Source organism: Camelus dromedarius, chromosome 16, assembly GCF_036321535.1.
Source record: "Camelus dromedarius isolate mCamDro1 chromosome 16, mCamDro1.pat, whole genome shotgun sequence".
In the NCBI taxonomy this organism is placed as follows: Eukaryota; Metazoa; Chordata; class Mammalia; order Artiodactyla; family Camelidae; genus Camelus; species Camelus dromedarius.
The window spans coordinates 44,119,541-44,134,480 of record NC_087451.1 but is presented as its reverse complement, the minus strand read 5'-3'; the positions used below and the strand labels follow the sequence as shown (position 1 = coordinate 44,134,480).

At 55.8% G+C, this 14,940-nt stretch overlaps 1 protein-coding gene across 3 annotated transcripts; it reads left to right on the top strand.

The window, feature by feature from the left end:
* Nucleotides 1-6,219: 6,219 nt before the first annotated feature.
* Nucleotides 6,220-14,940, top strand: GFAP (glial fibrillary acidic protein). 3 transcript variants are annotated; one of them, XM_010986434.3, is made up of 10 exons: nt 6,220-6,694; nt 7,631-7,691; nt 7,870-7,965; nt 8,485-8,646; nt 9,834-9,959; nt 10,155-10,375; nt 10,911-10,954; nt 11,314-11,433; nt 12,642-12,727; nt 13,338-14,940. In XM_010986434.3, the coding sequence occupies exons 1-10, from the start codon at nt 6,246-6,248 to the stop codon at nt 13,377-13,379; spliced, it is 1,407 nt and encodes a 468-aa protein (XP_010984736.2). In that variant the 5' UTR covers nt 6,220-6,245; the 3' UTR covers nt 13,380-14,940. The 3 variants fall into 3 exon arrangements, with proteins under 3 accessions (XP_010984736.2, XP_010984738.2, XP_010984737.2); XM_010986435.3 differs by lacking the exon at nt 11,314-11,433 and having other exon boundaries at nt 6,221-6,694; XM_010986436.3 differs by lacking the exons at nt 10,911-10,954; nt 11,314-11,433.

Genomic DNA, 14,940 nt, shown 5'->3' with positions numbered 1-14,940 from the left:
AACACGTTAAAGGCATTTAGCACTTTGTGAGTGGTGTGTAAATAATGTGGCTAATTTCAAATGAGTCCTCACTGCTCTGGGTGGAGGGGCGCGGCGGCCTCCCCCTCTACTTGGGGCGCCCTCCCCACTCAGTTCCTCCACATCCTTTTGGAGGAGCAGAGAGGAGACCGCTGCGTTTTTATCAGCTGCAGGCATCTCACGAAACTCCACGACCTTATGCAGCATAATGAGGAAATAGACAAAGGTTAACCAAACATGCCTGGAGTTAGACGGTAAGTAGCAGCACCAGGATTCAGACGAGGGTCTGGATCTGTGCATGACACCAACCTGCTTCCCGTTAGAATTGAGCAGACATCATTTCTTTCTGAGGGCCCTCCTTTCCAATTAGTCTTAATGAGTTTTTTTCCCCTGTGTACCACGATTCCCACAGAAGCAGTCACAGCCTCACATCTGTAGCCCCCAGCGGCCTGGTGTGGTGCCTTGACCTCAGGAGGCCTCACTGAGTACTGGTTGGACTCAAATTGAATAACTTCCCCATTTCCTGGGGCCTTCACATATATTATCTCATTTGATCGTCACCATCACCACTGCAAGTACAGAGGCAGCAGGAGATGGGCAAGGCGGCTGGTAACCAGGGCCAGGAGGGCAAGTTTCGCACCACAGGCTCCACTGCATGAGGCAGAATCTGCTTGGGCTGGGGGCAGCTCGCAAGGGGAGGAGGTTACTCTTGACAAGGATGTTCTGCAGTCGGCCATCCGCTCAGCAAACATTTGTGGCTTCGTGGTGCAAAATGTGCTCTCCAGTGACCCATTAAATGCACAAAGACTCTGCCGATGAAGTTAAGCACGTGTGGCTCCTGCCCTCAATCACGGGAGGTTGGGCTGAGGGGAGGAAGCCTGGCTGGTCCGGGGAGCTGGCAGGGGCTGAGGGGGGCAGCGAGCTGACAGCCAAGCTCCCAGCTGACCTCCGTGGGCAGCGATGAGGCTCTGAGATTGGATTGTTCTCACATAGAGTCATCCGTGAGAGGCGGCAATCAATGGTTCCCCCATCCACTGTGGGTCCGCCTGCTCCAAGGCCCCCTTCCGTTTCAGCCTGCTTCTTCCACCTTGGGGCCCTGGGCAGAGCCCCTCTCTCCACTTCTGGGACTTTAGAAGTTCTCTCTTCCAGGTTCTTTGCACCAACACCAGGCCCCATAGCTCATGTCTGGACTCCACCCTGGGGCACAAATTCCTGCCCAGTTCAGAGAATCAGGCTCAGTGCCAGGAGCTGCAGACACAGAACAAGACATGGTCCCATCACACAGAGACTCAGGATGGAGTCCTTGTCACCTGAGTGTAAACCCAGACCTCCGTCAGTGTTGGAATCTGTCAAGAGGAGAGGACTGGGCTTTTTCCACTGGGTCCTCCCCACCACCAGCCATCGGCTTGGCTCCCATAGGGGATTTCATGCGGAACCTCCTTGGCAGCTGCTAATTTAGGTGTACTGCCTCCCAGATATCTCCCTGCTCATCTGCCTCCAAGTTCCCCAGAATGTCCCTTTGGCTCTCGGCTAGGTTTGGTTAGGATCCTGGCTGTCTTCCCCTCCTCTATGGTTCTTTTGTGAAGAGGGACCCAGGAGGGCTTGCAATGAAGTTTGTAGCGGGAGGAAGGGGCGAGAGTCACCCTCAGCGGCCTGGAGACCATGGTTGTGTTTTCCAACTCACCCCTGGAGTCCCCTCGGCTCGCCCGCAGCCCTGCCTCTCCTGGCTCATCCTGTCCATTTGGAGGGTCACTGGATTGGAAATAACAGGCTGCCCGCTAGCCCTCTCTCCCCACCAGGGACACATCTGGTCCTCGCCTCTCCCCCTCCCAAAGGGACGCAGTCAGGCAGGGAGATGGAAGGGAGTGGGGAGCAGAGCATATCAGGTAATGCAATCAAAGAGCTGGTGTCAAGGTTAGAGGCTGGGAGGTGGGGGGCAGGCTAGAGGGAGACTGGCTGGGTGGGGAGAAATGGGGGGAGCAAGTGCCCAACCTTATTAACCCCAACGCAGCAGCCTAGCCCCTGGGTCTGTGAAGTCACCTTCACATGAGCTGATGCCGCCAATGGCTGAGGGGCCAGGGAAGAGAAGGGGAAGGAGTCTGGGGGTTCAGCCGGGAACCATTCTGTAGCCACAGAAGTTGGGCTTTTCTAACCAGCAGAGCCTGGCTGAGGATGGGAGAAGGAACTGTCCTGGCTTGGGGCAGCCGTCTTCCAACAGAAAGGAGAGACAAACCCTGCCCTCAGGGTGCTCCCAGCTGACAGTGAACCATGGGTTCTCATATCAGGTGGCTCCCATCCAAGGGGAGAGAGCGGCTCCTGTCTGTGGGTGCCTGAGTTTGAAGGAGGAGACAGACACTATCTTTAGGGGGCTCCCAGTCTGATGAGAAGACATAGGTCTAGCATCAGGAAGTCCCTATCTGTCGGGGATGGGGTGTCGTGTCCCTGGGAAGCCTCAGGCTGAAGTGCAGTAGGGACCCACACCCAGGACAGATGTTGACACACCAAGAGCTTCCCAAGCCAGTGGAGCTGTGGGCCTCAAGTGTAGAGCTGGGGAAGGGCAAGGATGGAGGGACAGAGCCCACTGGGGGAGTCGGGGAGGTGAGAAAGCAGGGTGGGGAACAACCTCTACTGAGACTCCTCCAGGACATTGGGACATAACTCTCACATGTCCCCTGAAAGACCCAAAGCCACAAACAAGTAGTAGTCTGGGGGCAAATGGCACTGACTCCCAGCCTCTCTTCACTGGCTGCTTCCCCACAACACACACACATTCTGTCCACACCGCCAGATTACTGTCTTTTGTGGAGTCCTGCCTACACTGTCACTGCCCAACCCCAATGGAATCAATGGGACATGGCAGCTCCCCTGGAAGACCCAACTCCCACCCCCCACCAGGCCCACCCCAACACAGATATGCCAACATAGAAACAGGTAAAGCACCCAGTAGGTGTTATTAAATGAAAGCTATGACTTGTGGAGCACCTGCTGAGACCAGGGTTCATGATTTTTTTCCTCATAACTACCTTATAAGTGAGTATGTAGAGTCCCATTTTACAGATGTGGAAATAGAGACTCAGAGAAGGTTCCTGAGTTGGCCAAGATCAGACAGCTATTGAGTGGCCATGGCCTTGCTCCAGCCCCTAAAGGGCACTGCCACAGCAGTCAGAGGCACACCTCTGGGTGGCGCACATTTGGGTTTTCGAAAACCTGCCTACAGCTGTGAGACCAGCTTTCTTCCTGCCTCCAAAGGGCTCCAAATGGCCAAGACGCTGCTCGGACCTGGGCAGCTGAGCACTGCCATCTAGTGGTTACTGGGGCTCCATTCCCTTCCTCAGGGATGGGTCACGGGATAGATGGACTCAGCCGTTAGCAAGGGGTTGGCCAGAGACCCATGTTCTCTCCATCCCACTCATATGGCTGACCGCCATGCTGTGCCAGGCACTGGGAGAGGGGCAGGGGCACAACCAAAGCCAGTGGGCAGAAGTCGAGGGACAAAAGGGTGTCCAGACATCCTCTCCCCACAGCCCACAGCATTCTGCTATCTGGTCCAGAAGTCAGTCTAGGGACTGGCCTGAGGCTGGAAATGATGAAGCCCTCTGACTGGGGAAGCAGGAGAGGAGGCGCCACAGAGAAGGGGCCCTGAGCCAGGCCAGCAGGGTAGGGTAGAGGTGGAGGCTGGGAGCTGTGCCCGCCTGGGGCAGATACGTATCATAATGTGATCTAGAGCAGAGAAAGAGGGACATACTTGGCCAAGAATAGGGCTTGGTTACATTAATGCATGTAGTGGAAAATCATGCAGCTGCTAAAATGATGATGTAGATAAATATTTATTGATATGGAAAGATGTTCTCAACATATTGTTGAGTGAAAAAAGCAAATTACAAAATAATTTGTACCGCATGAGGCCACTTAAAAAAATTAATTTCTATGTACAGAAAAAATCTGGTCATGTTTATATCTCCAGGTGGCAGAATTATGGCTAATTAATTATCTTGTTTTGTTAATCTGTGTTTTCTGATAGATTCTCTATGTGGACATCTTCAGATAGTAAAGGGCTGAGTGTGGGGATGGTCTGAAGATCAGATGGGGGTTGAAGAGGAAGTGAGAGGGCCTGGGCTTGTGACAGGGGCTCAGCGAGGTGGCTGAAGGGGTGAAGAGGGGACCTCATCTGCCGCTGCTGGAACAAGCCTGTGTCTCACAGACAAAGGTACAGTGACTGAACATCCCTGACAAGCCCTTCCTGCTCTATTACATCTTTTCCCTCCAGGACCGCTTTGCGCTCATTTCAACTAGATTTCACTTGTACAAAGAGAGAAGGCCAAACACTGTGACTTGCCTGGCAAGCTGGAAGGACAGCCACTCCTAGCCACGGAGAGAGGTTGGAACAAGGGTTTGTCCCCTAGTTTTGTTCTTTCTTTAACCCCACCCCCACGTGGTCCTTCCCTAGCTCCCCAACCCGCAACAGGATCAAGACACTGGACATTCCTCCTCAAGATTCCCCCCTCCCCATGATACTGCTCAGGTCCAGGGTCAGAATTAGGGACTCTCATCTCTCTCTCTGCCTGAGACTCATGGGGAAATCTTGGCAAGCAGCCCATAACACACCCAAATGAAGAGCATCTCTCAGGGTGTTGGAGGAGGGGGCATTGTCTGGAGAGGAACTCAGGGGATGAGTTGGCTCTGAGGGCTGGGGAGGGGGGCAAGTAGCCAGGCCTTGTCTGCAGAGCTGGAGACCTGGCAGTGCTGGGCTACCCCCCACAGCCTTCCCCTGGTGCCCACGGAATGACTCACCTTGGCACAGAGACAACGGTCAGAGGTGGGCACAGAGCCTGCTTCCCACTGCACCCCAACCCCCTTCAGATGCTTTCCGAGAAGCTCTTTGAGCAAGGGGCTTGGGCTGCACCCCGCCTAACAGGCTGGCATCTTGGGATAAAAACAGCACAGCCCCCTGGGGGCTGCCCTCACAGTGCGACGCCCTCACCGGTGGTGGAGAACAAGGCTCCATTCAGCAAGTGCCCGGGAAAAGGGCTCAGCGGCCCAGGCATGGGCAGTGGGCAGGGGTGGGGGCAGGGAGAGGAAGGCTGCCACTTCCCAGAAGTCCAGGGACACAGACGGGTGAGGGGCCCAGGCAGGATGCTGACCCTGCAGGACCAGATAGAAAGGGTGAGTGGATCTGAAATCTCAAGGAGCAACAGGGCTCAGGTCCCAGGCTCCCAGTTTGGACCCACTGGCTCCTAGGTTCCCAAACTTACCCCTCCCCAGAGACCTTTCCCAGCTTCTCAGCCTGGTATGTGGGAACTCGAAGGAAATAAATCTCCAGCATGAGAGTGAGGTGAGGGGTGGCCAGGGAAACAGGGTGTTACAGGAACAAAGATGGAAGTCAGGACAGCCAGCTCATTCGTAACTGCTTTGTGGAGCTGTCAAGGCCTGGGATCTGGGTGGGGGTGCAGGGAGGCTGAGCAAGGAAGGGGTGAGCACAGTGGGGCTGAGGCCAGGGATTAAGAGTGGCCCAAGGAGAGGACCAGGGAGGGCAGCACCGGCCCCCTCTTTCCTATCAAGGGCCCCATGTTCCTTCCATCATCCCCTCCACTGCTAGATAGAGGCCTTAATTGACCCTTCAGACAAAGGGCTGGTTCTAATTACAACCCACAGCCCCACAACTCCAGGGAACAGAGAGAAAGCAGGAATGCTGGATGCCTGTATTCAGAGGGGAGGTCTCTGGGAATCTGTTGGGAATGAGGCTGGAAGGAAACTGTAACATAGGCTATTCCTTGAGGGTTCAGAACAGACTTGTTCTTCGCCAAATTCCCAGCATCTAGCAGGCTCTCAAAGGAGAATGCTGAGTGAGGAAGGCCTGGGTCATGGGATCTAAGAGTTAGAAGGCAGGTCAGAGGTCATCTGGTCCAGCCCTTCCTTGACCCACCTTCCTAGAGAAAGGGTCTCCTTGCCCAGTGGTCAGAGCCCCAGACTTAGCATCTGCCCCAGGCACTGCCTACTAGTACCCCTGTCTGTAGCCAGGCCGGGGCTGGCGTGCCCAGGAGGCCCTGCCTCTGGGCACAGTGACCTCGATGGGGTGAGAGGAGCTCTCCCCATGGCTGGGCCACAGCCCAGCCCCACCTCCTCAGACTATGCCAGGGGGCGTTGCCGGGGGCATCCTGGGCCATGCCAGGCCGGCCCACTCCTCCATAAAGCCTGCATATCCCAGGAGCGGGCAGAGCCAGGCCACAATGGAGAGGAGACAGGTCACCTCATCTGCTCGCCGCTCCTATGTCTCCTCCTCAGAGATGGTGGTGGGGGGCCGCCGCCTGGGTCCTGGCACCCGCCTGTCCCTGGCTCGAATGCCACCTCCACTGCCGGCCCGGGTGGACTTCTCCCTGGGCGGGGCACTCAACGCCGGCTTCAAGGAGACCCGGGCCAGTGAGCGAGCAGAAATGATGGAGCTCAATGACCGCTTTGCCAGCTACATTGAGAAGGTGCGCTTCCTGGAACAGCAGAACAAGGCGCTGGCTGCCGAGCTGAACCAGCTGCGGGCCAAGGAGCCCACCAAGCTGGCCGACGTCTACCAGGCAGAGCTGCGTGAGCTGCGGCTGCGGCTGGATCAACTCACTGCCAACAGCGCCCGGCTCGAGGTGGAGAGGGACAATCTGGCACAGGACCTGGGCACCCTGAGGCAGAAGTGAGGAGGGGGTTGTGGAGGGGCCTTCGTGAAAAGGGAGGACTCAGCCCCCAAGAGGGATCACCTGCAGGCCTGCAGGGTCTCGAGTAGGGGCTTGGCCTCCTTGCCCATGGGTTTCCCCATCTCTGGGAGGGGAGGGCTGTCTTTGCTTCCAAAGATGGTGGGGGGCCTGGGAGGAGGCCCCAGAGTCTCAGGAATCTAACTCTCAAAGACCTTCTGCCTGGGAGCCAGGTACTCTCACCTGGGGAAAGCTGTGCAGGAGAGTCAGGGACCCCAGCAGGCAGGGTCTCTGGTTTCTCATTCACCGTGGGGCCTTGTGACTGTGGGCGGGGTGTGCACCTATTCTGAGCCCGGGTGTGTACCGAGAAGGAATTGGAAGGGAAGATTGTGCACTAGGAGGACTGGGCTCAGAGGGGAAAGGAAGTACGGGATAGAGCAGGAAGGCCGCGTCCTGGCTTCAGAACACAGGTGACTCTGCCTGTTGCCAGCTTATGACCCCGGTTAAGGCACTTACACTTGCTCAGCTGTGAAGTAGAGATCTTCTTAAAACTCTTTTCCATAGGTCAGAGGAAACCCCAGGGCACAGTCTCTGCTGAGTTGGCAGGGCATGTGTGGGTGCCCTCAAGTGTGGGAGGATGTGTGTGTGCGTATGTGTGCGTGCAGCAGTGAGTATACGTTGGTGGAAGCGCCTGTGTGAGCAGAAGCAGGTGCACCAACCCTGATAAGGCACCTTAGGTAATGAGTTAAAGCAAAAGCCCTTGCCTGCTCACCCTCCTGGCCAAGGCTCTGTCTAGGATCCTTTGGCCCTTCACTCCTCCTGCCACTCCACTGGTTCTGGGTTGTCGGGCGGGGGGTCCCTCTGGCAGCCTCCTCTAGGGTAGGTGTCCAAAAGTCCTCAGAAGAACCTGGACCCAGGAATGTGTCCCCTTACCCCAGGCTCCAGGATGAAACCAACCTGAGGCTGGAGGCCGAGAACAACCTGGCTGCCTATCGACAGGTCAGGGCGGTGGGGAGGGGCTGGAGAGTGGGGAAGGGGTTGATGGCAGCCCACCCAAACACAGCTCTGAAGTCCAGCCCTCCAGAGCAATGTGCTGCTCCCCTCTGCCACAAAAGGAGGGATTAGATAAGACTAGGGAGTGGGGTCAGAGTGGCCCTCTGCCCCCTCTCTACTCCAGGAGGCAGATGAAGCCACCCTATCCCGTCTGGATCTGGAGAGGAAGACTGAGTCTCTGGAGGAGGAAATCCGGTTCTTGAGGAAGATCCATGAGGAGGTAAGGCTGGGGCAGATGGAAGAAAGGCCAACACAGAAATTGGAATTGAGGGAAAGAGACAGAGAGACTGAGACTGAGAGATATTCAGAGATGGAGAGATATTCAGAGCCAGAGAGAAAGAAACAGATTGAAGAGAAAGAAAGAAAACGAGAGAGAGTGTCAGGGAGAGACTAGGGAAGACAGATAGAGACAGAATGGATTCAGAATCTATGACCTCATGGAAACTGGGAACCCGCAGGCACACCCACAACACAGGGACTGTCCCTGTCCCATGAGAACAAAGATACAATTTCAGTGCTCCTGCCTTCTGGACCTGGGGGGAGGACACCATGAAGCCCCCAAACTACCCTCTGCCTCCTCTAGCCTGGGCCATGCCACTTCCTCCAACTAGGAATGCCCCATTTCCCTTAGTCAATGTCTGTGTCTGAGGGGCAGGCAGAAGAGGGCATGATGCTATGGGGAAACCCCAGTTGCAGCCTGGTCCCTGAGCCTTGGAATCCCTTCTCTCACCCTGGCCAGGAGGTGCGGGAGCTCCAGGAGCAGCTGGCTCAGCAGCAGGTCCATGTGGAGATGGATGTGGCCAAGCCCGATCTCACAGCAGCCCTGAGAGAGATCCGCACGCAGTACGAGGCAGTGGCTTCCAGCAACATGCATGAGGCAGAGGAGTGGTACCGGTCCAAGGTAGCTCTAACTATGGGCCACCATGCCTGCTCCAGGCAGCTCTCCTGGCTCCATACAAAAGAACTGGGGGAGGGGAGTGGAGAAAGCTGGGCGAGGATCCCCTCTGAGTGACTGACCTTCACCAGAAAACTGAAATGACTTGCCCAGGGTCACACAGGCACTATTACTTCCAATAAGTACTTATTAGTAGGAATATTATTGCTACTATTACTGTTAGCCAACACTGTTGTGTATTAGGCCCTGTGCTTTGCATAGATTATCTTACTATGACGTAGGTATTGTTCTTTGATAGATGATTGAAATGAAGTCCAGAGAGGTTAACTAATTTGCCCAGAGTCACACTGCTCCTAAGCAGTAGAGCTGAATTTCCAATCCTAGCTATCTCATTTGGGAGCCTACATTCTTGATGCCTCTGCCATCTATGTCCTAGGTCATTGAGTATCTACTGCATGCCAGGCACTTCCTAGGATACAGAGACATGTCTGACCAGGGAGAAGTGATGCCACCCAAATATGATGTCTACGGAGAACACTGTAGGGCAGAGTTTATATGTGGTGTGGGGGCAGGGAGAATATCATAGAAGGGAGGGCACTGGGCCAGGCAGGACTGGCAGACTGTGAACATAAAGAGAAGAGGCAAGGGGCATTCAGAGTGCAGGACAGAGCCTGAATAGAGGCCAAAAAGCACAGAGAGTTGGCGGCCCAGAGATCCTGGCCCAGAGCATGGAGCTGAGGAGTGTAAATGGCAGAAGCTAGTGATGGTTCTGAGTAGGTCAAGGCGTGATGGAGCTGTTAAGGCTTGACTGCAAGCTGGGGGATGGAGGGCTATTGGAACCCAGGCCTCTGCTCACCAGAAGCCCCTGTGTATGGTGGGGGAGGACAGGGTTCAGTCCTGTAGATGAAGCTGCCAGGGCTGGAGATTCTGGATTCTGTGGCAAACACTGTTCATTCATTCCCTGCCCAGGCACTGTGCTAGGTGCTGGAGACATAGCAGTGGCTTCTGTGTCCCCTATCCGTGGGCCATAGTCGCTGGGAATAATCCTACCCGGGGCCAATGGTCTGGGGTGAGCTGGACAACCCTGGAGTCCCCCCCGCCCCCGATTTCCCGTGCCTTCCCATGGGCTCACACAGCTCCGGCGATACGCAGTCCCAGCCCGCCCCTCAGCATAAGGCCCTCTCCCTATCCAGTTTGCGGACCTGACTGACGCCGCTGCCCGCAACGCGGAGCTGCTCCGCCAGGCCAAGCACGAAGCCAACGACTATCGGCGCCAGCTGCAGGCCTTGACCTGCGACCTGGAATCCTTGCGCGGCACGGTGAGTGCGGGCACGGGGACGGGGTTGGAGAGCTGAGGCTGCCGAACCGGAGGAGGAGACCTGCAACCAACCGTAGATGCTGGAGAAAAGCCAGGGGCTGGGACCAGGGCGGGGGGCGGGGCTCTGAAAAGTCACTCAGACGCGACGGGGGCAGGGCAGGAGTGGGGCCTCCAGACTGGCCGGCTCCACCCACAGAACGAGTCCCTGGAGAGGCAGATGCGTGAGCAGGAGGAGCGTCACGTGCGAGAGGCGGTGAATTACCAGGAGGCGCTGGCCCGGCTGGAGGAGGAGGGGCAGAGTCTCAAGGACGAGATGGCCCGCCACCTGCAGGAGTACCAGGACCTGCTGAATGTCAAACTGGCCCTGGACATCGAGATCGCCACCTACAGGAAGTTGCTGGAGGGCGAGGAGAACCGGTGAGGCCTCTCCCTAGAGTCGCCTTGCTCCCTTCAGGGACTGTCTTACTCAGCCCTGCGTCCAGCCCCCTCCTATCCAAGTGGCCAGTGCAGCACTTGCCTAACACACAATTGGTATTCAGTAAATGTCTGAGGAATGAATGAGTGGATTCAGTTCAACTGATATGGATTAGGTCCCAGGGTGAGGACTTGGGTCACCTCCCAAATTAAGAGGCTCACCAACAAAGATCGGACTTTTTTTCCCCTGTCGAGTCTATTCTGCCTCCTAGGAACTCTCTTTGCCACTCCTGCCTCTCCACCCTCACCTCTACTCCCTCCCCCACATCCTAGGAGCATACACTTCCCTTTGATTAGAGATGTTCCCCTCACAGATAGCTCCAGAGATTGTGCTGGCTGCTGGGGAAGCTAAGACATGGGGTTGGCCTTTCCTGCCAAGGAAAAGGGTTTGAGGCTATCATGATGACCCTAGACCAGGACTTGGCCTGGGGATGTCCTCGGGCAGCCTGGTCACCTCTCTCCCTCTGCTGTCTTTCAGCATCACCATTCCTGTGCAGACCTTCTCCAACCTGCAGATCCGAGGTCAGTAGAGCAGGGCCTGTGGGCAGAGTGTTGGATTCCTGCCCTTTCCCCCGAGCCTGTCGGTTGTGGCTCTGGCCTGGGGCCGAGGACTAGGGCAAAGGGGTCTGGGGCTCTCCTTGGGGGCCTTCATGATTTACCACAGAACTTCTAGGCAGAACACACCACCCCAGGGCATGCAGGTGAGGCCTGCGGCCACTCCTGTCCTGCTCTGCCCTGTGTCCCACCCCCCACCCCTGCTCCCTGTTCCACTGTAAATCTGGGTGAGGGTCTTAACCTCTGTCCTGTCCGCAGATCCCTGAGCAAGCTCTACCCATCCGAGTGTTTGATGTTTGTGTTTTCTTAACTGCTTGTCACTACAGGGGGCAAAAGCACCAAAGAAGGGGAAGGTCACAAGGTCACAAGACATCTCAAAAGCCTCACAATACAAGTTATACCAATACAGGCTCACCAGATTGTAAACGGAGCCCCGCCGGCTCTCGGTTAGCTGCCTGCCTCTTAGACATTGTGCTTTTCTCAGCTTGACAGGGGGCGAGCCTCACCAAGCCCATTTTCCCCATCCTCTTGGGCTCCCCCCTCCTAGGTTTCTCTAAAGGGCCAAGCCTGTGTCATTTCCCCAGCAACCTCAGCGCCCAGCCCTGGACCTGGCACAGGGTAAATGTAGCTTAAGGTAGCAGAGCTGGCTGGTGTTCAAGGTGGTAAGTCCTCGGGTGCTCAGATGGGATGCTCTGGGGCCTCTGAGCAAACACCAGCCTCTGCCTCCGCTCTTCCCCACCACTGGGAGGGTTCCTAGGGTCTCCCTGTGCCCTATGATTCTTCTTTCCCTGAGACTCCCTTGTTCAGCTCAGTGCTGATTCAGCCCAGAGGATTATTTCCTCTTGGAGTGAATAAAATTTTATGTTCCCTGCTCTTAATTTTATATATTAGTGAATGTGACATGTTATATTTTTCTCTCTGAGGAGGGGAAAATCTAAATTACTTCTTACTCATATGTGGCCCTCACATGATTCTCAGCTAAGGAGAAAAATTCTGGGCTAGAAATTTAGGAACACTAGCTATGCATGTGTCAGGGCTTAGTTCAGCATCAGAAGGCAGACCAGGTAGAGGCAACACTGCCAACTGCCAGACAGTAAAGGGTCACTAGGGCCCAGAGAAGTGGCAGAGAGAAGTAGGAATGGGGAGGGGACCCACATGTACTGAGCACTAATATGTGCCAGTCGCTTAGCACACACTATCACAGTGAACTGACTCCTCACTCTCACCTCGGGAGGTAGATACCAGCATCTCCATTTTGCAGATGGGGAAACTGAGGCTGGAAGAAGTAAATCAACTTGCCCACAGTCGTGTGGCTGAGTTGGGACTCAAGCTCTGACCTGCCTGACTTCAGAGCCCACGTGTTCGTTCCTTGGCATGGCACTGGGTTGTCAGAAAGCCAGGCAAGGGCTTGCAGAGGGACTAAAAGGCAGCCAGGCCAGCAAAGTGAGCAGAGCACTGGACGGTGCGGCCAGGACTTGCCTAGCATGGTGGAGATTTAGGAGGTCACCAGCCCCTTTGGAAAAACTAGGCCCTCTCTGCTGTGTTGGATAGGCTTTTGGACTCGTGATTGGGGGTTTTATGGGGAAACCGGGGGTGGGAGAGGATGTCTAGTGCCCTGAGAGCTCACGGAGGCCTCCTCTCTTCACACCTGCAGAAACCAGCCTGGACACCAAGTCCGTGTCAGAAGGCCACCTCAAGAGGAACATCGTGGTGAAGACCGTGGAGATGCGGGATGGAGAGGTGAGGAGGGCAGACCTCAGATTCTGGTCCCTTCAGGCTCAGGAAGAAAGCCTGGACTGGCACATGGAAGGGCCCCAATAACTCACAAGAGCTCCCTGGGGAGGCTCTGGAAGACAGAAAGAACCTAAATGTAATTTACTACCCCAGCCCCTCCACTGGCAGTTTTAAGGGGAGCCTGGGTGCCTAGGTCACTGGATGGGGTCCTGATTCTGGCTTTTTCCCTTTCTCACCCCCAACACCAGGCCTGGGGGAGAGAGAAAGAAAATTATAGTTAGCAGCTTTCACTCCCAACTTTCAACTTCAGCTTAGTGAAAGGAACTTGCCAGAAGACTGGGAAGAGGGGACTAGGCATGGCCCCCTCCCCATCCCACCAGCAACAGTACTAGCTAATCTTATGTCATCAGCTCACCACGTGCCACGCACAGTGCTAGGTGCTTACCAGTGTTACTTCATCTTCCTCTCTGACTGCTGCATGGGCGTCTTCTGGCTACTACCCTAGAAAAGATGACCCAGGAAGGCTGGGGACTTGTCCAAGGTCACATAGCCTAGCAGTGGTAGACTTGGAATCTGTGTGAGCTCCTAACTGTGGCAGCTTCTCTGTCCCCTGCAGGTCATTAAGGAGTCCAAGCAGGAGCACAAGGACGTGATGTGAGGCAGGACCCACCCAGTCACAGTATGAGGAGCCTGCAGCAGGAGTCGGGGTAGTTGCCCCTCCTCTACTAGCTGTGTTCCCCAGACTTGAGTTCCCACCCCCGCAGCTGCTCCTCTTCCCTCTCTATCTCTATACCAGCTTGTTGCCCTAGGCTCCATCAGCATTAAGTCTGCCAGACAGCACCCACCCCGTACCCAGCAAGTCCAACTAACAGGGCACTCACCCCGAAGGGGCGGCTGGGAGGGGCATGGCCAGCAGCTTGGGTTAGAATTGGGAGGGAAGAGAGAAGTTGGGGAGGGCAGGGAGACCTAATAAATCACCCTCCATCTCCCGAATCCCTGTTGTCATGGCAACTGTTGCCAGAGCCTGAGGTGTCTGGGGGTATCTGGGAACTGGGCCTTTGAGTTTCCTCGGGCTGCTGGAGGAAAACCAGGACTCTAAGACAGGAAGGGGAAGTCCTCACAGGCACGGCGGCCCTGGCCAGAGGCTTATTCTTCTAGACTAACCCTGACCAGCCTGCGGGTGGGTGGGGCTACCCTGCCACCTGGAGTAGTCACCAGACAGAATTCCTGGCCTGCCCAAATCGAAGAGGAGCCTCCTGAGTGATGGTTCAAGTGTCTCAGCCCCACTGAGCAGCCACGTGGGCAGGCTGTGGGCCCATGGGAGCTTGGTTCTCAGCACTTGGGCGAACTATAGTGTAAGTGGTAAGGGAAGGGGTGCTGGGGAGGAGTAGAGGGGGTCCTGGCCCCTAGGTGTGGGTACAGAGAGGTCAAGCCCAGGAGGACTCCCCCCATACAGGCTGGAGGTGGGGCAGGTAGAGATGGTGGAGAAGGTAGTTGGGATGATGCTAGACATCAGAGTTGGGGGGCTGTGCGTGAGCAGTTACATTTGGCCTCTGGATCGTGGGAATCAAGAAAGTGTCTCATCCTCTTAAAGATGCTGAAACAGGAAAGGAAGAGGCTGCTGTCCAAGGGGGCAAGGCCCACTTTGTCCCAGTTCTAAAGGCCCCTTCCTTGCTGTGTAATCTCTGTCCACCCAGGCCTGTCAGCCCCTGCAGCTGCCGCCTCCCGACCCCAGCAAATACTGCTGGCTGAGCCTCTGCTGCGCGCCTGACCCTCTCCTTTCCACAGTGCCTGCTGCTCTTCCCTAAGCCAAGGCCCCTGTGGGCCCCTCTTACTCAAATACCAAACGCACTCCCATGTTTTAGGTAGCATCCTATTTTATAATTGGATGAGAGGCACATGCAGAGTGAAGACAATGGTTTGTGTTCCTGAAGCCTGGAGGCAGGACAGCTTGGGGCAGGGCACTTGTTCTGCTGTCCACCAAAAGACTGGTGGGTGCGAGATCATCGGTGCCCACAAGTGGGGCTCAGAAGGCCCCCTACAGGGTCCCCCTCTCCCCTCTGGGGCTAGAGGGAGGGAGAAGTAGGAGTCCCTCACTCTTTCCAAGACTGGGTGTCCTTCCCCCACTCCCTCCTGCCACCCACTCTGCTAATCTTCAGGGCACTGCTGCTGCCTGTAGTCACTGACATAAATAAAGACAATTGCTGTGGCCTTCCCCA